The sequence below is a fragment of the Mixophyes fleayi genome, chromosome 6 (genome assembly GCF_038048845.1).
Source record: "Mixophyes fleayi isolate aMixFle1 chromosome 6, aMixFle1.hap1, whole genome shotgun sequence".
Taxonomy (NCBI): Eukaryota; Metazoa; Chordata; class Amphibia; order Anura; family Limnodynastidae; genus Mixophyes; species Mixophyes fleayi.
In genome coordinates this window covers 12,593,586-12,619,575 of record NC_134407.1, presented here as the reverse complement: position 1 = coordinate 12,619,575, position 25,990 = coordinate 12,593,586, and the positions used below count along the sequence as shown (strand labels likewise).

At 44.9% G+C, this 25,990-nt stretch overlaps 1 protein-coding gene across 1 annotated transcript; it reads left to right on the top strand.

The window, feature by feature from the left end:
- The first annotated feature begins 1,697 nt into the window (after positions 1-1,697).
- On the top strand, positions 1,698-24,864 carry USP5 (ubiquitin specific peptidase 5). Its single transcript, XM_075215821.1, is given in 21 exon segments — positions 1,698-1,907; positions 5,166-5,291; positions 7,110-7,176; positions 7,438-7,571; positions 7,752-7,897; positions 7,988-8,172; positions 10,266-10,360; positions 10,441-10,634; positions 11,017-11,088; positions 11,302-11,383; positions 12,653-12,778; positions 12,871-13,024; positions 13,113-13,189; positions 13,191-13,288; positions 15,307-15,395; positions 18,611-18,802; positions 19,301-19,444; positions 23,049-23,194; positions 23,508-23,664; positions 23,943-24,027; positions 24,352-24,864. Coding segments are annotated over 21 exon segments (2,571 nt in total). The 5' UTR covers positions 1,698-1,799; the 3' UTR covers positions 24,446-24,864.
- Positions 24,865-25,990: the final 1,126 nt, after the last annotated feature.

Sequence of the window (25,990 nt, the reverse complement as noted above, 5' to 3'; positions counted from 1 at the left end):
TGGCGCTATATAAATAACATGATGATGATGATGATTGATGAAAGTGTGAAAAGTCCTATTGCCAGCAAAATCGGGTGCGTCAGTACACTGGTTAAGTTCTCTTTCTGGTGATTATTTGTATCCCCCTTAATGCGTTCTATGTGTAGAATTCCTTTATATTTTATGTAGTGCTTTTAATGGTCTAGCTTTTTCTGCGGTATTTAAATAGAAACTTGCACTTAAATGACAAAACTGGTGTAGGTTGGGCTGGGGGGCATCTCATTTAGAGCTGGACAAATGTAATTTTTTTGGTTTACGCATTTCCATATTGTCTATGTAAACCAACCACGCGTACATCCATATATACATTTTTGGTTTATATGCCTGTCTTGTGGCGTATCTATGGTGGGTACTGAACGTCTCTTGCAATATTGATGATAATTATCAGCAACACTAGTGCATTGACCACCTGGTCACAGTACTTAAATCATTATTTTTGCAGTTATATTTTATCCATTCCTCCCAACGCAAACAAGTAAATCTGTGCAAAACCCAGCCCACTTTCCTGTCAAGGCACGTCCCTTTTGTGGTCCGGAAATCGGGATCATTGGGAGTTATGTCTATTCTCATTGACACTTCCATTGGGCCGGAACGAGGATTACCATTTGTTTTTTCAAGGGGAAAAGAGATTTAATGCAGTTCTAGTTATGTTTGCCTTATACAGTTTTTTTTACAGAGATTGTGCCCCATTCTGTCTCGTTGACTTCACCACATTTAAGACTTAACAGGTGAAAAAACTCCTGCTGCTAACAGTGCCTATCTGGGCTGTAGGGGTTTTGTTTTAATACATTTATTGGACGTAGGCCTGGATACTTTTAACGTCAAAGTTTAAAAAGGCTGATCTGTTGTTTGTGCCAATTGTGCTGTGTAATTAGACAAGCTTGTTTATTATGGAATCACCCATTCCATTGAGAAAATGGTTTACATAATTGTTTGGTTGTCATTAAAGTGATATGTTATTGTTGAGCCCATTGTTTTTGGTTATTTTTTGATTGTCTGTTTACATATTTGTTCATGAATAGAATGTTCATCCATCAGCAAACGAATGTCTGTGCATTTATTTATGTTATATTATTGTATTGGGGAGATTGCTGTCAGGTAGTCCCATGCCACATTGCAGTGATTGGAACATATCTGAATACCAGCTTTGCTCACCAGAAAAAGATATGTCACTGGCTTCTAACAGTAAGATACATTAGTGCATTTATGGGTAACTGACCTAGTATGTTTTTGGAGTGTGGGGGAAACCGGAGCACCCGGAGGAAACCCACGCAAACACGGGGAGAACATACAAACTCCACACAGATAAGCCCATGGTCGGGAATTGAACTCATGACCCCAGTGCTGTGAGGCAGAAGTGCTAACCACTGAGCAACTGTGCTGCCTTGACAATGACCCTTAGCATGGTCTTACATAAGAACACATTCCCTTGTTAGCTAGAACTGGGATGACAAAGGAAAGCTCTATACAAGGTCATGTTTGTAACACTGATTGATGCCCTCATGTGCTGAGCATCCTCCCACAAGTACTGGCCCCTGCCCTCATCCACCATGGCGGTCATGATCTCCACGTGACAATTTGCCGCAGAATGGGAGCGTGTGCGCATGCGCCATCCATGCTACTAGCGCTATGTCATTGTGCTCTGCGCATGCGCACTCCATCTTGTCGGTCAGTCCTGTCACCACCGAGACTGGGGACCGGTGGACAGACCGTCACCGGAAGCGGAAACGGAGCCTCGCAACTATCCAGGAACCGGAGTCATGGTGGACGTTAAAGATGCGCTGTTATCCGTGCTGCCGAGCATCCGGGTACCCAGGGCCGGGGACCGAGTGCATAAGGATGAGTGTGCACTCTCCTTCCATACACCGGTACGGGCCGTGGGGATCACTAGTATCACATGGACCATATACATCACTGTCATCCTATATACACTGACACATCCCATACAGATATACACCCTGACACTGCACCCACACACCGGTATGGCCCCTGTACCTCAGTATCATATATATATATATATATATATATATATATATATATATATATATATATATATATACACATACACATACACATACACATACATACACACACACATACATACATACATACACTGCCACTCCTTCCACACACTGGTATAGCACCTATAAATCACTATCTTTATATATGCATCACTATCATATATATACTGACACATCCCCTGTATATACACCCTGCCACACGTTGGTATAGCCCCTGTACATCATTATAATTACTAACACATCTCCTGTACGTCAATATGTCCCCTATATACACACACTGCCACTCCTCCCATATGTATCTCTCATATGTCCTCAATATAGTCCCACTGCCACTCCTTCCATACACCTATATATCACTGTATAGACACGGCCACTCCATTCATACACCTATATATCTCTGTATAGATGCTGCCACTCCCTCCATACACCTATATATCACTGTATAGACACTGTCACTCCTTCCATACACCTATATATCACTGTATAGACACAGCCACTGCTTCCATACACCTAAATATCACTGTATAGACACAGCCACTCCTTCCATACAACTATATATCACTGTATAGACACTCACTCCTTCCATACACCTATATATCACTGTATAGACACAGCCACTCCCTCCATACACCTATATATCTCTGTATAGACACAGCCACTCCTTCCATACGCCTATATATCTCTGTATAGACACAGCCACTCCATCCATACACCTATATATCTCTGTATAGACACAGCCACTCCCTCCATACACCTATATATCACTGTATAGACACTCACTCCTTCCATACACCTATATATCACTGTATAGACACAGCCACTGCTTCCATACGCCTATATATCTCTGTATAGACACAGCCACTCCTTCCATACGCCTATATATCTCTGTATAGACACAGCCACTCCATCCATACACCTATATATCTCTGTATAGACACAGCCACTCCTTCCATACACCTATATATCTCTGTATAGACACAGCCACTCCATCCATACACCTATATATCACTGTATAGACACAGCCACTCCTTCCATACACCTATATATCTCTGTATAGACACAACCACTCCTTCCATACACCTATACATCACTGTATAGACACAGCCACTCCATCCATACACCTATACATCACTGTATAGACACAGCCACTCCTTCCATACACCTATATATCTCTGTATAGACACAACCACTCCTTCCATACACCTATACATCACTGTATAGACACAGCCACTCCATCCATACACCTATATATCACTGTATAGACACAGCCACTCCATCCATACACATATATATCTCTGTATAGACACAACCACTCCATCCATACACCTTCTTTATGGAACTATACTTTTTTTTTTGTCACTATTTAATACACTAGTATAGCTATTATCATCATCATTTATTTATTTCTATAGCACCAGCGAATTCTGTAACGCTTTACAATTGGGGACAAACGTAGTAATAGACAATACTGGGTAATACAGACAAAGAGGTGAGAAGGCCCTGCTCGCTAGCTTACAATCTACTAATGTGGATTTATAAGAGTCTCTCGGGTGTAGACATAGAACGCAATGAAATGTTGTTTTAAATTGTATCTGAATGTGCACAAAATTGCAGAACGGCAGGTGCGCAAAAATGCTGCAAATCTGTTTCATATTGCGACAATTACCTCCAGAGCTTAATGCTCTTACGGCATGTTTGTAATGCCAGGACCAGACTGCAGCGTTTCTGTGATTACAGTGTGAATGTTGCAGCTATGTGCTTCCACGCCTATGTCTTCAGAAGATACACACCTGTTCCGGTTAGAGGTCAGGGGCAAGGAAATGTCTTCACGTGGTTGGTAAATATGATCCAAAAGAAAAAACGAATGAGGACATTTCCGTTGCCTGATTCGTGTTCGGAAGTAACTTGCATTTTAAGAAAGAACAGGAAACTTGAGCGTAGATCCGACCATATTCAAATCCAAGCGGATCTCAATATTCGTTTCCATTTGAATCTGGGTGTAAGTAAGCTGTTCCTAAACAGTACTTGCTGAATGTAGACAGACAGAACACACTTAACAATGTAATCATTAATGCAAAATGTTATTATTTAAAAAAAAAAAAAAAAGTATTTTTTTTTTTTTACTTTAACTACATAAATAAAGATGCTTTCAATGCAGGGGGCAGGAGATGGAGCTGACATAATGTGACTATGTGTCCTACTTTAAATTTGTACCTGCTGATCTCATTAGGGACCCTCAACAGTTATACGGGCACCAATGCTGTCACTGACCCTCCATGCATTTATTATTATTAAAAAATAAACACTGTCATTGTGGGGGTCACGTCGGAAACAAATTACATACATGACATTTATAATAACCCTACAGATGGATTACACAGGATAGTTTTCGATAAACCCTCAAAGGTTTACACAGATACCATGTTACTAGTGGCTCCGTAAAAGAATTACACAGATACAATGTTATTAGTGGCTCCGTAAAAGAATTACACAGATACAATGTTATTAGTGACTCCATAATAGAATTGCAGAGATACAATGTTACTAATGGCTCTGTAAAAGCATTACACAGATACAATGTTATTAGTGGCTCCATAATAGAAATACACAGATACAATGTTATTAGTAACCTCACAAAGGAGAAGTGTAATTATGTTTTAATTCCACACCTGTATTATGAGACTGATAAAAGAGCACACATTGACAATTAATAACGGAGGCAGCCTATCTATCAATCCACTGGGGACTAGTGACACCACTGTGACAAGGTCTGTACCAGTGTAATCTATTTACGAATTGATTACGCTGTTGTCTGCTGCTATGATAGGTTGAATTCTCAGTCTTTTGGGGTAGCGTGGAAATAATAATATATAAATGGGCAGCACAATATTATTATTTGTACCTCTTAGGGACCACAATTTCCCACAATTAATCTATGGTTTCTAGCTACTGTTTTGCACATGATTCACGTAGTCTGTGCTGTGTAAAGTCTCCTGCACTGGTTGATGTTGGCTCATCAGCCACTTATGAGGACACACTCCCAGTGAACAATACGTTCCCATTAAGTCTGTCACTTTTTTTCATGTTCTCTTTTCTTCGTTGTAGGAGTCGGACGGCGGATTATACATCTGCATGAATACATTCTTGGGGTTTGGTAGACCCTATGTAGAACGACACTACAACAAAACCGGCCAGAGAGCCTTCCTGCACCTCAAGAGGACCCCAAAACCGGTACTTGGACTGGATTGTTTGGTGATTCACAGTACAACACTTTGGTGGGGGAGGGAGGGATATATTACAGAGACACCCAAGTCTTCTAGGCACAGCCATCAGCATAGATTGGTAGTTACCCAGGACAGAGGTCAGTGCAGGGATTGCTGAGCCCAACAATAGGGATCATTGTGTAGACAACTGGGACTGTACAACGATTGCTGAGTCTGTGCCACTCGGTTTACTACAGGGACAATGGGCTGGTGGGATAGAGAGAAATAAAGAGACCCCTGACGGGTGGGATAGGGAGAAATACAGAGACCCCTGAGCTGGTGGGAAAGGGAGAAGTCCGTAAACGCCTGAGCTTTTACTACAGGCCTAAGTACAAAGACAACAGAGATTAGTACACACCCCTGAGCTGGCGGGACAGGAATATGTATAGAGATGTCAGATTAGTACACACCCCTGAGCTGGCGGGACAGGAATATGATGTACAGAGATGTCAGATTAGTACACGCCCCTGAGCTGGCGCTACAGGGATATGTACAGATATGTCAGATTAGTACACGCCCCTGAGCTGGCAGTACAGGGGATATGTACAGAGATGTCAGATTAGTACACGCCCCTGAGCTGGCAGTACAGGGATATGTACAGAGATGTCAGATTAGTACACACCCCTGAGCTGGCAGTACAGGGATATGTACAGAGATGTCAGATTAGTACACGCCCCTGAGCTGGCAGTACAGGGATATGTACAGAGATGTCAGATTAGTACACGCCCCTGAGCTGGCTGTACAGAGATGTCAGATTAGTACACGCCCCTGAGCTGGCAGTACAGGGGATATGTACAGAGATGTCAGATTAGTACACGCCCCTGAGCTGGCAGTACAGGGATATGTACAGAGATGTCAGATTAGTACTCGCCCCTGAGCTGGCAGTACAGGGATATGTACAGAGATGTCAGATTAGTACACGCCCCTGAGCTGGCAGTACAGGGATATGTACAGAGATGTCAGATTAGTACACGCCCCTGAGCTGGCAGTACAGGGATATGTACAGAGATGTCAGATTAGTACACGCCCCTGAGCTGGCAGTACAGGGATATGTACAGAGATGTCAGATTAGTACACGCCCCTGAGCTGGCTGTACAGAGATGTCAGATTAGTACACGCCCCTGAGCTGGCAGTACAGGGGATATGTACAGAGATGTCAGATTAGTACACGCCCCTGAGCTGGCAGTACAGGGATATGTACAGAGATGTCAGATTAGTACTCGCCCCTGAGCTGGCAGTACAGGGATATGTACAGAGATGTCAGATTAGTACACGCCCCTGAGCTGGCAGTACAGGGATATGTACAGAGATGTCAGATTAGTACACGCCCCTGAGCTGGCAGTACAGGGATATGTACAGAGATGTCTGATTAGTACACGCCCCTGAGCTGGCAGTACAGGGATATGTACAGAGATGTCTGATTAGTACACGCCCCTGAGCTGGCAGTACAGGGATATGTACAGAGATGTCAGATTAGTACACGCCCCTGAGCTGGCAGTACAGGGATATGTACAGAGATGTCAGATTAGTACACGCCCCTGAGCTGGCAGTACAGGGATATGTACAGAGATGTCAGATTAGTACACGCCCCTGAGCTGGCAGTACAGGGATATGTACAGAGATGTCAGATTAGTACACCCCCCTGAGCTGGCAGTACAGGGGATATGTACAGAGATGTCAGATTAGTACACACCCCTGAACTGGTGGTACAGAGATGACAGAACCCATGGGACATGGTGGCCACTGAGCATACACAATACTTGAATGAGATTTCTGTATTCTACAGAAGTCCGATGACTCCAGCTCTACCATAGGAGATCCTCCTCGCAAGAAACCAACGCGTCTCGCCATCGGTAAGAACGTCTGAATATCCGACCTACCTAACCCAGCTTGGTCACCCTGTTGGGAACAGCTTCATGGGGAATCTGTTTGTAGGACTAAATAAGAGTTGATAAACGCTGCTTCATAACAATGTGGGTTTTACGTCTTCCTTTCCTGCCTTTTTGTGCTGTGTTGTATTTGTCCTGTTACTTCTACCTCCCGCTGCTCTTTCCTCTGGCTGTTCTCACGTTCTTTTGGTCGTCTTATCCTCAATGTCTCTCCCATTTCTTTAGGGATGGAGGGCGGATTTGACATGTGTGATGAGCAGTGTGAGTATGAGGAAGAGTTGAAATTGGTCATTCTGCCCGAGTTCCTGGAGATTCAGCGGGATGGACTGTTGGGACTCCCGGAGATGGTCAGGGACCGGGTGGGTAATGTGAGGTGTGTGTGTGTGTGTGTGGGGTGGCGGGATATACACTTGTAGATATTTAATATAGTTACACAGGGGCGTTAAGAGTGAAGATCGGTCTTATAATGTATATTATTGTATGCGTTCTTCCCGATCCTATCTTCCAACGCATCTCACTGCCTGTTATGAATCCCGCAGGTATCTTCTGCCATCGATGCCATCCTAGCTGCTGATTCTGCTTCTCGTAAGCAAGAAATCCAGGCCTGGGACGGGGAGGTGAGACAGGTCTCTAAACATGCCTTCAACCTCCAACAGCTAGAGGGAGCACCTCGAATCCCTCCCTGGTAAGTGATACACATCTATTACTGATATTACACCTGTAGAGTGTGTCCTTCTGTCCGTCCATGTTAAGCTGTGTCTCACGTTTTTCGCAGCGGCTGGAAGTGTAGTGTCTGTGATCTGCAGGAGAATCTGTGGCTCAATATGACAGATGGCGCTATCTTTTGTGGAAGGCGATACTTTGATGGCAGTGGAGGCAATAACCACGCCGTTCAGCATTACAGAGAGACTGGGTACCCTCTTGCTGTCAAACTGGGCACTATTACCCCCGACGGAGCTGGTAAGTCGTGTTTTTTTTTTTTTTCCTTTTATTTCTGAATTTTCAAATACTCTAATTCCTTTCGCCTGTTCTCCTACACAAAGTCAAAGGCTGAAAATCATTTTTGTTGTGCTACAATTTCAGTAATTATTATTGTACCAGTTTCTTTTTGTTATCTTATCTGGGTGTGGGCATGGACGAAACGGACTAGAGACTAAGTTATTTGTTTGTAATTTATGAATCAAGCAGTGACTCTGTACCCACAACACAGCTGATTGCAAAACTACCAAATATCTGCTTTCGTGTAGGCAAAAATTGTCAGCAAACTCATTCTGCAATGAGAAGATGTAGTGATTACTGTAGGTGGACACAGACGGTTGGGTAAGTTTACCCCTAGTCGTCTGCCCACAGGAACAACAGAAACGGGTTCCTACATCTTACAAGTTCTCTGCTCCTTTCTCAGTATTTTACAGTGTCTCCTTCATAGGGGATGGGCACAACCTAAGTCAAGTGGATCCTTAAGCGTTAAGGGTAAGGAGAGGTTTAGGCGCTCGGGGTAAGGAGAGGTTTAGGCGCTCGGGGTAAGGAGAGGTTTAGGCGCTCGGGGTAAGGAGAGGTTTAGGCGCTCGGAGTAATGAGAGGTTTAAGCGGTCAGGTTAAGAAGAGGTTTAGGTGCTCTGGGTAAGGAGAGGTTTAAGAGGTTTAGGCGCTCGGAGTAAGGAGAGGTTTAGGCGCTCGGGGTAAGGAGAGGTTTAGGCGCTCGGGGTAAGGAGAGGTTTAAGAGGTTTAGGCGCTCGGAGTAAGGAGAGGTTTAGGCGCTCGGGGTAAGGAGAGGTTTAGGTGCTCTGGGTAAGGAGAGGTTTAAGAGGTTTAGGCGCTCGGAGTAAGGAGAGGATTAGGCGCTCGGGGTAAGGAGAGGTTTAGGCGCTCGGGGTAAGGAGAGGTTTAGGCGCTCGGGGTAAGAAGAGGTTTAGGCGCTCGGGGTAAGGAGAGGTTTAGGCGCTCGGGGTAAGGAGAGGTTTAGGCGCTCGGGGTAAGGAGAGGTTTAGGCGCTCGGGGTAAGGAGAGGTTTAGGCGCTCGGGGTAAGGAGAGGTTTAGGCGCTCGGGGTAAGGAGAGGTTTAGGCGCTCGGGGTAAGGAGAGGTTTAGGCGCTCGGGGTAAGGAGAGGTTTAGGCGCTCGGGGTAAGGAGAGGTTTAGGCGCTCGGGGTAAGGAGAGGTTTAGGCGCTCGGGGTAAGGAGATGTTTGGACACACTATGCAGCAGTGGTCCTCCTAGTCACCTCACTAAATTGTGGCTTCTCTTCCTGAAGGCCTGTTCCTCCCGCAGGACATAATTTGCTCTCTACCCGAGCTAATAGCCCCACTGCTCATCAACCTGTGCACTAACACCCGATACTGTATGATCTCTCGGACATCTTTTGTCCCATCAGACTATCTTACAGGAAAGTTTCCTCGGCCAGGTGGTTTATGGATATCTCCTATAGGAAGACAAATTTCTGTTCTAGTCTGACAGGTAGTCTGTCACCTGTCAGACTAGAACAGGCTCTAGGTAGCACACTTGGTCAGAGCAGTCATTCCTTCATGAAGCATCAGTGGACTGGGTTTGGTAAGAAGATCCTTCACACATTCCTAGGCATCCCTCTTCTCTTGTTGAGAGAGACTTTGGGACATGCCGTAGATCTGTCCCTCAATAGCTGGAGGAGAAAAGGGATTTTATGTTACCATTAAATTCTTCTCTCTGAATCTGTAGAGAGACATACACCAGCCCACCCAGAAATGAGTGCCTCCCTTTTGCTCCTTTGCTGAACTAATTGTGGACTGAGGAAGGAGCAGGAGGGTTATAGAAAAGAGGAGTTAGCTGTATATTTTTGTTCCAGTGCTCTGCTCCCTAGGGGTAAGCCTAACCCACCATCTGTGTTCCCCCAGCCTCGGAGATGTAGCAGTTAGTACACAAAGCACCTGTTTAGATGTCGGTAGGACTCTGTAATATCGGACGTGTGTTAGGTCAATGTGTTGCTTCTCCTCTCCTTTCTCCAGCTTTCTGTCTCTCTGTATTGCCCTCTACGTAACTCACCTTTTCCTTTTTGTTCTCTCTGCCGACGCCCTCCATCAGATGTCTACTCTTACGATGAAGATGACATGGTCCTGGATCCCAGCCTGGCTGAACATCTTGCTCACTTTGGTATTGACATGATGAAGATGCAGAAGGTGAGAGAGACCACATTGGGGTGTTCTCAGCGGCGTTAGTCACCCCCATACACAGACTTAACATCTCTTCCCATCGCTAGACGGACAAGACCATGACAGAGTTGGAAATCGATATGAACCAGCGGATTGGAGAGTGGGAGTTGATCCAAGAATCGGGGGTACAGCTGCAGCCCCTGTACGGACAAGGATACACAGGGATGCGTAACCTGGGGAACAGCTGCTATCTGAACTCCACCATGCAGGTTATTTTCAGTATACCTGCCTTCCAACGCAAGTGAGTGTCCAAGAGCAGAGGAGACCATAGCGGAGGGTACAAGGGGTGGATATAACAAAGGCCAGACTCTAAGCACCTGTATATATTCATTGGAGAGATTACTTCTCCTTATTAGCAAGTCGATTTGTCCAGTTTAAATTTTATATAGTCGTATGCAGATATCTCTTATGAGGTGGTATGGATAGAGGTAGGGAAATAGGAGACCACAAAGCTCGATTGGACAGCAGATAGGGCCTGTAATATAACAGAAAGGAGAGAGAAACCAGGTTAACCTGTTGGAGGGCCGTTGATGTCCCATGAATAACCTAAAGGGTTTTATCTCTTCTCTGTGTTTGGGAGCAGATTTATAATGGGATCTAATTTCTGGTTTTGACTCCTGTAGGTACGTAGAACGAATGGAGCACATTTTCCAAAAGGCGCCGGCTGATCCAACGCAAGACTTCAACTCCCAAGTGTAAGTGACGAGAAGCATGGCATTCCTATATGTAATGTACAGAGGAGATCTGTGTGGCATTTAGATCATTGGCTGCTATACAGAGGGAATTCTCATGTGATATGGCGAAATAAGAGTTTATAAACTCCAACTTTAACATGTGAATGTGTGTACATTATAACATACCTGTATACTTTGGCTAATAGACAACATTCACCTTATTGATTCCAACAGAGCTAAGCTTGGCAGCGGTATGTTGTCCGGTGAACACTCAAAGCCGGCTGTTGAGAAAGAGGGCGACAGTCAGGATCAGAAGGTGAGTCCTGGAATTTGTCAAACCTGTTTGCTTGGTCTTGCCTGCCTTGTTGAGTTGATGACATTGGATAGCTTGGTGGGGTGGCAATAGGGTAATTAGGCAGTTATCCTGAAGAGGTTAGTACCTAGTTATCTGAAGAGGTCAGGTTGGTTGAACAGCTGCTCAAAAGCTGTCATCATCATCATTTATTTATATAGCGCTGTACAGAGAACTCGCTCACATCAGTCCCTACCCCATTGGAGCTTACAGTCTAAATTCCCTAACATTCAAACAGACAGACAGAGTAGGGTCAATTTGATAGGAGCCAATTAACCTACTTGTATGTTTTCGGAGTGTGGGAGGAAACCAGAGTACCCGGAGGAAACCATGCAAACACAGGGAGAACATACAAACTCCACACAGATAAGGGCATGGTCGGGAATTGAACTCATGATCCCAGTGCTGTGAGGCAGAAGTGCTAACCACTGAGCCACCATGCTGCCAAACTTTAAAGCTTAGGAGCCAGACTGGGCTGATAGCTGTCACCACCTAACCGTCCATGTGGATAGCTCATAGCGAGCAGAGTCGGAGGGCAGAAGGTCCAAGAGGAGGTGGGCTGAGTAGCTGGAGAGCAGAGTTAAAAGTGGTAGAAACAGGAGGAGAGAAAGCTCCGCTCAAAGGAGCGTACAATCTAAAGGGAGGTGTAGACAGACAGAGACACAAGGATAAAACGGAGAAACTGGTGAAACGGAGACAGTCGAGGTGGGGGGAGAAGGGAAGAGAGGGAGAGGTAGCCGACAGGTGGGTGGTTAAGCAGGTGACTGGAAAGCTTTTAAGAAAAGGTGGGTTTTTAATGTCCGTTTGAAGCTGGATGGATTAGGGGATGTTCTGATGGAGCGAGGGAGCTTGTTCCAATGAAAGGGGGCAGCGTGGGAGAAGTCTTGGATATGTGCGTGAGATGAGGTAATCAGAGGGGAAGAGAGGCAACAATCATTGGCCGATCAAAGTGGGTAGGATGGAGTGTGAATAGAGATGAGGTTGCAGATGTAGGGAGCAGTGAAGTTGGCGAGGGCCTTGTATGTGAGTGTGAGGAGCTTGAAAAGGATTCTGTAGGGAAGGGCAGCCAGTGGAGGGCTTGGTAGAAGGGGGAGACAGACTAATACTTTATACCGTCCCCTGATCTATAGCTCTATGTCTTTCTACCGTCACCTTCCTTTCCCTGATCTGCCATGTGCATGTTCCCTGTTGTATGTACATCAGCACTGTATACACCACCATGTTTGTCTACAGGGCTTGCAGGATGGAATTGCACCACGTATGTTCAAATCACTGGTCGGGAAGGGACACCCAGAGTTTTCTACGAACCGGCAGCAGGATGCCCAAGAGTTCTTTCTGCACTTTATAAATATGGTGGAGGTAAGTCCTTGTGTTCGCTGTAGTCGTCACCGTTGGTATTTGATTTTCCTGCACTGTCTGTGATGGAGTTTAGAGCTTTTCTGTTTCCGCAGAGGAATTGCCGCAGCTCATCCAATCCCAACGAAGTGTTCCGGTTTTTGGTGGAGGAAAAAATTAAGTGTCTGGTTTCTCAGAAGGTGAAGTACACACAGAGGGTGGAGTATATCCTGCAGCTCCCCGTACCCATGGAAGCAGCGTTAAACAAAGGTGGGCAGGAGGTCGCTACGGCTCGGGGTTTTAGAGTATTGCCTGGTGCTCTCCGGCATTTGTTTACCTGCACTCTTATCTTATGCAGAGGAGCTGTCAGCGTATGAGCAGGCCAGGCAGCAGGCGGAGCAAGATCACAGGCCCCCTCCCGAACTAGTCCGAGCTGCGGATCCCATTCACCTGCTGTCTGGAAGCCTTTGCTGCCCCCGAGCAATTGGACGAGTTCTGGAGTACCGCCCTGCAGGCCAAATCTAACGCACTCAAGTAAGGTGGGGAATAACGTTTTGGGATATTTAGGAAGTTGCTATCCTGGTTTTTTTTTTTGCTTTTGTTATTACTAATCTAGAAACTTGTATATTATGGGAATTGCAGGTGAATATTGTCTGCATTACCACTTATGAACACCAGTTGGCGATGCAGAACACTTTAACTTGTGTACTGACTGATCCGTGTATTTTGTAGATTACACAAAGAAAGGCTAATTGGCTGCTATTAAATTGACCTTAGGTCTCCCCCTCTCTCCTCTCTCTCCCCTCTCTCCCCCTCTCCCCCTCTCTCCCCCTCTCTCCCCTCTCTCTCTCTCTCTCTCTCTCTCATCTGCCTCTCTCTCTCTCCTCTCTCTCTCTCTCTCTCTCTCTCTCTCTCTCCCCCTCCCCCTCTCTCTCTCTCTCTCTCTCCCCCTCTCTCTCTCTCTCTCTCTCTCTCTCTCTCCCCCTCTCTCTCTCTCTCTCTCCCCCTCTTCTCTCTCTCTCTCTCCCCCTCTCTCTCTCTCTCTCCCCTCTCTCAGGAAATTTAGACTGTAAGCTCCAGTGGTGCAGGGACTGATGTGAGTGAGTTCTCTGTACAGCGCTGCAGAATTAGTGGCGCTGTATAAATAGCTGCTGATGCTGTAGCTTTCATGGAGGTATAGTATAGGTTTGGACTTCACATAGAAAATGTAAGACCTTCATATGATTCAGCTACCGCTACCTCCAGTACAGTGGGCAGAGTGTCCTCCTTGTGGCCAAACCACCAATAAACATTTACCAACTCAGACGTTAAATAGCAGAGCTGAAAATCTGCCATCGCCAGAAGCCAATACGCAATTGTCTACAAATGTCTATAGGCTCATAAATATCACCCAGAGTAACATCACCCAGAGTAACATCACCCAGAGTAACATCAGGGGTAACATCCGTGACTGCAGCTCTTCATAGCCAAGACTGCTGTACATTTCTGTGTGATTGGTTCTGGGTCATCGTTCAGCCTAATTTTTTCCTTTTTTATACCCTCCCTACAACACACTGACCACTGCCATACAAATTGTTCTTCTCTACTTGTTAGAGACAATAGCAATATACCGTATTTGCCGGCGTATAAGACGACTTTTTTTACCTGAAAAACATGCCTCCAAGTGGGGGGGTCGTCTTATACGCCGGGTGCCAAACTCAGGGGTCTCAGGGGTGCCGCAGGACAGCGGGACAGCCATAAAAAAAAAAACAGAAACACTTACCAATCCGCGCGGCGCCGGGACCCAGCATCCTCCTCTCTCACGCAGCTTGTCATATCAGTGACAGCTGCTGTGTGAGAGAGGAGGATGCTGGGTCCCTGCGCCACGCGGATTGGTAAGTGTTTCTGTTTGGTTTTTTTTATGGCTGGGGCGCGGCAGAGGGGGCAAAGTGAGAGAGGGAGAGAGGGACAGATGAGAGTGACAGGAGGGGGACAGAGGAGAGTGACAGCAGAAGAAGGTAAGTGTTATTAGTATGTGTTATGTTATGTTTGTTTTATGTTATGTCATGTCAATGCAGAGTGTGTGATCAGCATATATGAGTGTGTGTGTGTGTGGGGGCCAGTGATTTAATACAGTGTGTGCGGGGGCCAGTGATTTAATACAGTGTGTGTGGGGGCCAGTGATGTAATACAGTGTGTGTGGGGGCCAGTGATTTAATACAGTGTGTGTGGGGGCCAGTGATTTAATACAGTGTGTGTGTGGAAGGTGTGCGGAAGAGGGGGTAGTCTTATACGGCGAGTATATAACAAACTATAATTTTGAGTGGAAATGTTGGGGGTCGTCTTATACGCCCAGTCGTCTTATACGCCGGCAAATACGGTAAGTGTTCACATACAAATATACATTGTAATCTATACCGATAAAACCCACTGACTGATGGGAAACACTTTTTTTATGTACTTGTCTCTAGCGCTGTTAACTGTCTTGGTCTTGATCCTGTACTTCACTGTATCCATCCTGACTTGCCCCTACTAGATCCACTGATCCACGTGGCTCTTATCTCTCCTCACAGGACCTCCCGCTTTGCCTCATTCCCCGATTACCTGGTCATCCAGATTAAGAAATTCACTTTTGGCCTGGACTGGGTTCCAAAGAAACTTGGTGAGAACGGGGGGACTGGGGGTGGAGGTGGTCAGGAAAGTGAACTAAAAGGTCAATTCTGCTTTTGGGACAATAAAACACATTTAATTCAACTAAAGATAAATAAATATTGATGTTTACTGGTGATCTTCTGCCATATAGCTTAGAAAGCCCTCTGTATTTCGCTACGTTTACCCCACTGTCTGCTCACAGAATGTTGGTATCTCTTCCACATATCCACTGATGAACCTCACACTTTCAGATAAATTATCACTGCAGTTTCTAGTAGGCCTAGGCAGAGGTTGTAAAACTGACACAAGTCAGTAGATGGTATAAGTATGTTAAGGTTTTCATTTTGTTGTACGTTTGTTGAATTTTAACGTGGACAGAAAATTGTTTAAACATTTTTAGGGGTGAATTTTTAAATCCAATATTTTCTTTTGCAGTAGGGGTCAGGGATGGCGGTCCAGTCTGTAGCACAGTGCTTGGCTTGCTATTCACTTATGACATAATCAAGGGGGGAGAGCCCCCAAGCACTTAATCTGTTTACATCTCAGACACTGCCTGGGACCTTGAATCCAATTCTTATAGAGTTTTTTTCAGAAGTTTGAAGTCCTTACGACTTCATGCATCCCAATAGAGTAAGGGTCCTTAGTCTTCTCGGATCAGATCCAAGGATGCAGCCCAAAAGATATATCATCCGGCCTATTGGAAGCCATCTCTTTCTGCAACTAGCACATTGTGGGCTGCCTTCTCCAAGCCAGTACGTTCAGCCCTGAACGTTCAGCACTCCTGAGGGTAAAAGGACACCTCTGTGCTCCGTCTTTAGGAAACTGAACCTGTTCCTTTAGCCTAATTGGTGTCCGGGGACTGATCCAGGTAAGTGTTTTTGCAACTGATGACATTTTGCTACCCTTTACCCCTTTTCCTAAGACTATCTGGAATTGTAGGAAACCTCTTAATGACAATGGACACTCTGGTCTGTTGACTAGCTTGGAGAACAAGAATACCTGACATTGCATCCTTTAAGGACCTCTCAGAAAAACGGATAGAAGAGCCTTTAAAAGCCTTTTTTCACCTCGGGTTCCACCCTTAGGCCTGTCTGCCTCTGTTTTGGCCTGCTACCTCCTGGATGCACTGTCCAATTTGGAGTACATGACCTTCTACTCCAGGACACTAGCAGCTAGAGCTTAGATTAATGCCATTCTGGCTCCACTGTCTCTTCTGCTAGAGTATTCGTTAGTAGATAACACGTAAAAAAAAGAAAAAGGTCCTATTATCATCTAGGATGCCACAGGAGAGATGACGTTCATTCCTTCCACAGATCAGTCCTAAGCAGATCAATTTTTGATGCAAGAGCTTGTTTTCCTCCATTAAGGGGTACACAGTCCTGTATCCAGGCGGGTGCTTCAGGGACCTTGAAACCAAGAAGTTTTCCTTTCAGGTGCCAAAGAGGGCGGGCTTAACAGAGAAATGTCTTCCTGAGCCCTTGTGGACTCATAAACTCCTCTTCAGCGTCATCTGGTTGCACTCTCGTGTTTAACCCCTGGGTGTTCAGATGATATATCCAGGAGGTTACCCATGCTCCATAGGAGAAGGGGATTTTATTTAAACCAGTTTTTGATGCCCATATAGGGTAGGTTCTTATTGTTCCATACTGGACCTAAAAACTCTCAACAAATACCTTTCCAAGGTTGAGTGATCCTGGGCAAGAACACACATCTATACAATTTTGGATACTCCACTTTGGTCTTTCATCAGCTATGTGGGTCTGCCATCAAAATCTGCATTCGCTAGTGGGTAATAATTGTTTCTTACATGGACAACATATTGATAAAGGCCCATTCCAAGTCACTGGCTGGCCATTCACCATCTTTGGTGGGCCATTCATTATCAACAGATTAAAATCATCCCTAGTGCTTTGGACTTCCATGGTTTTCTTGTGGCTACTGTTCAGTAAGATGTTCCAATGTTTGGTTCTTCCCGAGGATGCCAGCATTTTTGATTCTGCAGTGAACATAATGGTTTATTTTGACTTATCTCCGTAATCTGGATTCCAGAAAGGTCTGAGATGGCTCTAGTGCCTGGCTGGTCCCTTCTTTGTGTCTGCAGCCAGTGGGCATGGAAAACGAGCCAAGGACTGTGTTAGAAATCAACCACATTCTGTGTCCCCCTACAGCCTCAGAGAAAGGGATTTTCAAAAAAATATTCTTTTTGGACGTAAATATATCTCTAAGTAATCTGTAAATAAAATGAAAGGGGGGCTCGGAGTGTAAGACAGATTTTCTTATGCAACAGCTTAATGTAACACACTTAATATGCCCACCAGAAATGAAATGAACCTGTTGCATTTCATCATCAAGAGCTTCAGCAGAGAGACTCCCTGTGATCATGAAACGCGTGAGGTCGCGGCTCTGTGCACTATAGGATCAACTAACAGCGGTTTCTTGCTTCATTTAATTTGAACTATTGCAATGAAATAATGAGCAAATATATCCTTTTATTTCTGGTGCGCATATTGATTGTGTTAAATGAAGCTTCTGAATAGAAAACACTGTTTTACACTATGGAGCGCCCCATTTCATTTTATTTACAGATTGCTTAGAGCCCATGAGGATTTGGGCAATATTGTTAATGAGTCTTGGTGTGGAAAGCATGACGTTTTCTATGTGCTGATTTATTCAGAACGACATTGTCTTAAGAAGCAGCAAGTCTTGAGATTGTGTAACTGATTCCTGGACTTCTCAACACAAATATCGGAAACTTTATTGATTTCACACAAATAGTAAGTGAAGAACACTATAGGTTGGTCTTATTTTCGCTATATCTCGAAGCAAGACAATCACTTGAGGTTTTATGCACAGGGTCAGAGACGACATAGAAAGCTATCTGACATACTTTGTTTTTACTACTATATGTCCTATATTAGAATATCTTAGAGGTATGTTTACTAAACTGCAGGTTTGAAAAAGTGTAGGTGCTGCCTATAGCAACCAATCAGATTCTAGCGGTCATTTTGTAGAATGTACTAAATAAATGATATCTAGAATCTGATTGGTTGTTATAGGCAACATCTCCACTTTTTCAAACCCGCAGGTTAGTAAATCTATCCCTTAGTGTTGTAGGCTGTTGCTGACAATCATCTTGAGATTGATCAATGTATTTAACCTTCATGCTTCATATGTGATTTATTCATCTATACAATACTCTCATCTTCTCTCCTTCTGTATCCTTAGATGTCTCTATCGATGTCCCAGAGGAGCTGGACCTAGCCCAGTTTCGGGGTGGGGGGCTGCAAGGGGGTGAGGAAGAACTTCCAGATGTTGCCCCCCCATTGGTGACCCCAGACGAGCCCAAAGGTAGCCTTGGTTTCTATGGCAACGATGATGACGACTCGTACTGCTCCCCTCACTTCTCCTCTCCGACATGTTAGTGTCTCTGCCTCTTGTGGGACATGTGACTGCGGTGTGAGTGAACCTCTGGCCTGCTGAGGCCACCGTGAGTGTGACGGGGGTTACCCCAATAGTAATGGAGCGTCCTCGCCTGTAGACCTACAGCGACCATACTTCTGGTGCCATTGCCCATCTCTTTTAAATGTCATTCTTAACCCACCTCCTGTAACAAGTTGTGTCTCGTATGGTTCATCTCCATAACAACCTGACAGAAACTACTATAATATCCTAGCTCAGAGCGTGAGTGTTGATGTGTGGTGTGTACATCTGTGCATGACTTGATTGTGTGGGGAGGGGGGGTCTGCCTGTGGGCTCCCTTTTCCCCCTTGTCCTGGGATCTCGTAAGACGTACATTCTCTATCCCTGCCCTCCACTTGGGTATCTCTTGAATCCCACCTTTCCCTGAACATAGGGTGCCACATCCTGTCTTTTCTCTGCTTTTGGTCATCCCCCAAACTGTCCTTGTCGCCACAGCTCCGATGCTGGATGAGTCCGTGGTCACACAGCTGGTAGAGATGGGATTCCCGGCTGAAGCGTGTCGCAAAGCTGTCTATTACACGGGCAATAGTGGAGCAGAAGCTGCAATGACGTGGGTGATGTCACACATGGATGACCCAGGTAATATATGAGCATGTGTGGAAATAAGACAATTATCAATCCCACCAGGCACACATTGATAGCCATTGTGGAGGTATGAGATGCGGGGTATATTACTTTCAGCGCAGTCACACATGGATACAGTCCGTATAGAGCTATGAGATGCGGGGTCTATTACTCCCACCATAGTCACACATGGATACAGTCCGCATAGAGCTATGAGATGCGGGGTCTATTACTCCCACCATAGTCACACATGGATACTGTCAGTATAGAGCTATAAGATGCGGGGTCTATTACTCCCACCATAGTCACACATGGATACAGTCCGTATAGAGCTATGAGATGCGGGGTCTATTACTCCCACCATAGTCACACATGGATACTGTCAGTATAGAGCTATGAGATGCGGGGTCTATTACTCCCACCATAGTCACACATGGATACTGTCAGTATAGAGCTATGAGATGCGGGGTCTATTACTCCCACCACAGTCACACATGGATACAGTCCGCATAGAGCTATGAGATGCGGGGTCTATTACTCCCACCATAGTCACACATGGATACTGTCAGTATAGAGCTATAAGATGTGGGCTCTATTACTCCCACCATAGTCACACATGGATACTGTCAGTATAGAGCTATGAGATGTGGGCTCTATTACTCCCACCATAGTCACACATGGATACTGTCAGTATAGAGCTATAAGATGTGGGCTCTATTACTCCCACCATAGTCACACATGGATACTGTCAGTATAGAGCTACGAGATGCGGGGTCTATTACTCCCACATAGTCACACATGGATACTGTCAGTATAGAGCTATAAGATGTGGGCTCTATTACTCCCACCATAGTCACACATGGATACTGTCAGTATAGAGCTATGAGATGCGGGGTCTATTACTCCCACCATAGTCACACATGGATACAGTCAGTATAGAGCTACGAGATGCGGGGTCTATTACTCCCACACAGTCACACATGGATACTGTCAGTATAGAAGTATAGAGCTACGAGATGCGGGGTCTATTACTCCCACACAGTCACACATGGACACTGTCCGTATAGAGCATGGTTGTCCAACCCGCGGGCCGCATGCGGCCCAGCATGCTTGTAAATGTGGCCCAACAGGAGTTTTGGTTGTGGCAAGGGGGCAGCGCTGAAAAACAAAATCCTGCAAAAAAAAAAAAAAAAATACTTACCTTGCGGTCATGTCAGCTGGCGCTCCGGCGCCCTCCCTGGTCTCCTCCTCTGTGTGGCGCTCGCAGTGAATGACGGGGGTGACGTCATCACACCCGACATCCATTGCGTAGCGCAGCACAGAGGAGTCACCCGCGCAAACTATCAGCAGCAGTGAAAGATTATCTAGTATCTTGTTGTTACTCTGAATTTGGACTTTCTGCACTATGCAATTATGAACTTGCTGTGTTCTCTGTATGTATCTAATATAAATATTAAGAGATAATTGTATTTTTTTATATTTTAAATGTGCAGTGCTGAGTAGGGTGAAAATATCACCCACTGTTACCCTCATCGGAGGCTGCTCCATGAGCCATTTTTCCCGCCACCCTATCTTTAAATCTCTGTAGATTTCTATTAGTCCTCCTGATGCTACCTATATCGGTGACCATTTCAAACTGGTCAATAAAAAAAATTATTCATGGGTGCAGAAAGAGAGGAAAAAAAAGTTATTGGCATTTAATTCCCCAAACCCCACTAAGGTTCAGATGCAGATAAGTTAAATTGTAGCTGGTAATGGGGCTACTGCTTTAATCATGATTCTGCAACAGGTTTCCTAACTCTTACTAACTTCATTTCCAAGTAAGTTTAATATGTTAACTATGTTTTTTATGGTTTTTTCGATGATCAGCTATCGTTAGTGTTAGTGTATTTTTTTTTTTTTTTTACTTCAATAAATTTTTATTGAGTTTTTCAAAGTTAAATGGGGTACAGAAAAAAGAAAGGGTAACAAGCACAGTTGAGGTAACAAACAAAAGGGTAATGAAAAAAACAAGAGGGGACACCCCCACGCAGGGGGGAGGGGGGGGGGTCACTCAATTGAAACAACGATATTATAGCATGCACGTTACTTTAAGAAGCAGAAATAAAATATACACATTGGTCTTTCTCATAGTATGCCAGATGGGGAGATATTAATACCTAGGTAGCTCAGATAACACACAGGCAGAGCCTAATCGTTAGGCTGGGGTTCCTCTATGAGGGCTGCTGGGGATGGAGAGGGTGAAGTATTTGAAGCTACTGTGCTCTACCGGAGCCCTCTGTAACATATTCGTGCCAGCTAAACCATTTGAAAATTGGATTGGAGGCGGATGACGTATAGGGCACATCCGTTGTTTCCATTTCAAAACTATACTGGATCTTAGACACGACCTTGGTGATGCTAGGGGGAGCAGGGGACTTCCAGTTCTGAGCAATTGCTGCTCTAGCGGCTATTAGTATGTGTCCTAATACATAGCGCTTATAGCTAGGAACCCCAGGCTGATATATATGTAGGAGGGCTACCTTCGGGTCAAGAGTGACAGAAACTCGCAGGACCTCCGAAATCAAAGCGGATATCTCGCCCCAGAAGTGTTAGTGTATTTTATGTGCGGCCCAATCCAACTCGTCGTCTTCCAATGTGGCCCAGGGAAGCTAAAAGGTTGGACACCCCTGGTATAGAGCTATGAGATGTGGGTCTATTATTCCCACCACATTCACACATGGATACAGTCAGTATAGAGCTATCAGATGTGGGGTCTATTACTCCCACCATAGTCACACATGGATACAGTCAGTATAGAGCTATGAGATGTGGGGTCTATTACTCCCACCATAGTCACACATGGATACAGTCAGTATAGAGCTATGAGATGTGGGGTCTATTACTCCCACCATAGTCACACATGGATACTGTCAGTATAGAGCTATGAGATGTGGGGTCTATTACTCCCACCATAGTCACACATGGATACAGTCAGTATAGATCTATGAGATGTGGGGTCTATTACTCCCACCACAGTCACACATGGATACAGTCAGTATAGAGCTATGAGATGTGGGCTCTATTACTCCCACCATAGTCGCACATGGATACAGTCAGCATAGAGCTATGAGATGTGGGCTCTATTACTTCCACCATAGTCACACATGGATACAGTCAGTATAGAGCTATGAGATGTGGGTCTATTACTCCCACCACAATCACACATGGATACAGTCAGTATAGAGCTATGAGATGTGGGGTCTATTACTCCCACCACAGTCACACATGGATACAGTCAGTATAGAGCTATGAGATGTGGGGTCTATTACTCCCACCACAGTCACACATGGATACAGTCAGTATAGAGCTATGAGATGTGGCTCTATTACTCCCACCATAGTCACACATGAATACAGTCAGTATAGAGCTATGAGATGTGGGCTCTATTACTCCCACCACAGTCACACATGGATACAGTCAGTATAGAGCTATGAGATGTGGGCTCTATTACTCCCACCACAGTAGCATATTGTGAGGATGGAGATGTGGGACGGGTTGACATACAGAACCTATAAGAAGACACTGATTGTGAGACATGAGAGAGAAAACGTTCACTTCTTTCTCCATTTTCCTCCAGACTTTGCTCATCCTTTGGTTGTATCTGGGGTCAGTGCTCCATCTTCAATTCCAATAGGAGGGGACCCCCCTTCAGAGGAACACATAGCAACCATCATATCCATGGGCTTCTCTCAAGAGCAAGCAGTGAGAGCTCTCCGTTCCACCGTGAGTCCTCTGCCATTGGTTCCGTAATTGTCCTGTCTTGTAATATTCTTTCCCCCAACTTTATTTATCCTATGCTGTGGTCTCCAATGTTCCTAAATCCTTTTGTCTTGGTACTTATGCTCAACCTACCTTCCTTTACCATTTTCTGATCCTACTATCTTTCGGCCACTACTCACTACTACTAATTTTCTAGCTCATAAACCAGACGCAGTGCTATAATTTCTTCTCTGTCTCCATGTTTGTCATTACTTTTCCCTTCCCCACTTGTGTTCCAACCTCTCCACCCCCAGCTAACTTATCTCTGATCCCTCAGAACAACAGTCTGGAACGAGCTGTGGATTGGATCTTCTCTCATATTGATGACTTGGATGCTGAGGCTGCCATGGACCTCTCAGAAGGGCGGTCCGCTGCGGAGTCCGTGTCCGAGAGCCTTCCGGCTGCTGGACCTCGCGTGAAAGACGGAAATGGCCGTGAGTGTTTGTGTGCCAGTCGTGTGATGATTAAATACTACTGAAACATTATGTCATACAATAGAATAGTGTGTACAGATGTCGTTAGGGATGGAGTACAAAAAAAGAGACTTCGATGGCCAGTTACTTATACCTAGTAACTGTGTATATATGTATATATATATATATATATATATATATATATATATATATATATATATATATATATATATATATATGGTGTGAGGGTAATACAGCACTAATTTTAGAAACATCAATCTGTCTCTCTTCCCTTGCAGGATACGAACTATTTGCATTCATCAGTCACATGGGAACGTCCACCATGTGCGGTCACTATGTGTGTCATATAAAGAAGGATGGCCGGTGAGATGTCCTCAAGTGTTCCTCTGCTTTACTGTGTCATTCATTTTATGTCTTGACTACTTTATCAACATAACTGTTGTGTGTTGTCGTCCTTGGCTTCTGTGCGGCAGCATGCCACCTTGTTTTATCTTCATATTCCTAAGACTCCCCTTTTCTCTCCATCTTCCACCACTGTCTACTCCTGCCTTCTGCCTTAATGTCCCATATCTGTCCTTCTGATGCGTGGAACGTCTTTGTCCTGCTTGTCCTATTACTTTATTGTCACTTCTTTCCATTGCTTGTTCCACTCTTTGCTGACCATGGTCTTCACATTGTCTCCTCCAGGTGGGTGATCTACAACGACCAGAAGGTCTGCGCGTCTGAGAAGCCTCCAAAAGACCTTGGTTATATTTACTTTTACCAACGTGTGCAGAGCTAATCTCCCTGCCCTCCCTTCCAGCGCGTGTTTTATGCCCCTGGATATATCGCTCCTCGCGAGGGGTAATGGGATGGAGGGTCTCTTCCTCAAGGCTTGGGGCAGCTTTATTCGTGGGTAATCTCAGCAAGACGTTCTTATCCTTTTCAAGAGAGTTTTGGATTCTCCCCAATCCTCCATTCCCATCACTGCACTCCCCCAGCACTTCCAGCAGAGGGGTGGGTCTGATACGGAGGCCGTCAACCACTCTGCCTCTGCGTCGGGTGCTGGACTTGGCAAGGCACTAGCGGTGGAGTTCTGACACTTGGCGGTATCCGCGTGACCTGAGATGGGTGCAGAGAATGCCCCGACTGTCGTTGGCTGATTTGTGTAATCCCAGAACTGACCCCGTGTGAATAAAGATTTTTTTTTTCCCTCCCGTACTTTAGACTCTTTACTTTGACAATGTGCTGTCACCCTTCCGGTAAAGTGCAGGTTGTAGTTGTACTGTACTACCACCTAGTATATACATTTTAGCAGGAGTCCCAGTGGCTGCTCTGTGTTCCAAGGCCTCAGGGTTCTTCTCTCTGCATCGGCAGAAATCTGGGGCAGTGTGATGCTGTGTAGGGGATGGGATGGTTTTAGTGGAAAGACCAATCGGGAGCTGCAATCAATAAATTGTGGCTTTTGATTGGTTTTCCTGCTCACATCCATCCTCTGTTGAAATTTTAAACTGGTGAATGAAGTATCTTGGTTGCTTACCCAGAGCCAACGGAGCAACGGGAAAATAGACTATATGGAGCAGCCACCGGGACTCATGTTGGTGGATCACCAAGTTAGTCTAATGTACATTCTACATTGTGTTTCAGTATAGTTGAAGCTCAGCACAGTCCAGCTTTTGTCTTCAAACTGGACAGTCCTTTTGGGACCCATTTAAATCTAGTTTGCTTTATATGGAACGGCTGCTAGTAATATTGATGTAATCTCCGTTAGGACTGATATTTGAGAGCAAGTTAAAGGATTATTCAATGCATTTCAGACTTCATGTTTGTAAGATTATAACATAACCATGTCACTGTAACACTGTTGTGAACAATCAGTAACAGCGCCTGAACTTCTGAATTAAAGCTTAATTGCAATGTACAGTTTTTAACACAATGATTGAGAGAATCACATACACACGGTACCACTCCCTCTTTATTTTGTACATCCCACATTAATGTCCCAGGAGAACCTTGAGCATATTCCTGAATGTACATGTGTTTACTCTCATTAATGCCCATTAATATTTATACCTGTCCAGAACGCTGGTAACTTTGTGCAGACTTTGTAAAAAGGTGAAATTAAAAGAAAAGTTACAACTGAACCACAGAAAATCTAACCTATGTTCACATGGCACTTTTGGTCCAAAAAAAAAAGATACTGATCCATTACTAAAACTTTTCATAAATTAAAATTTTGTTAATACAGGCAAAACAACCCCCCAGTGAGGCAGTTGCCAATTTCAGCTCCCTGGTGAACAATTACATGCTGACCATATATGATTAAATGTCTATAATGATAGCTACA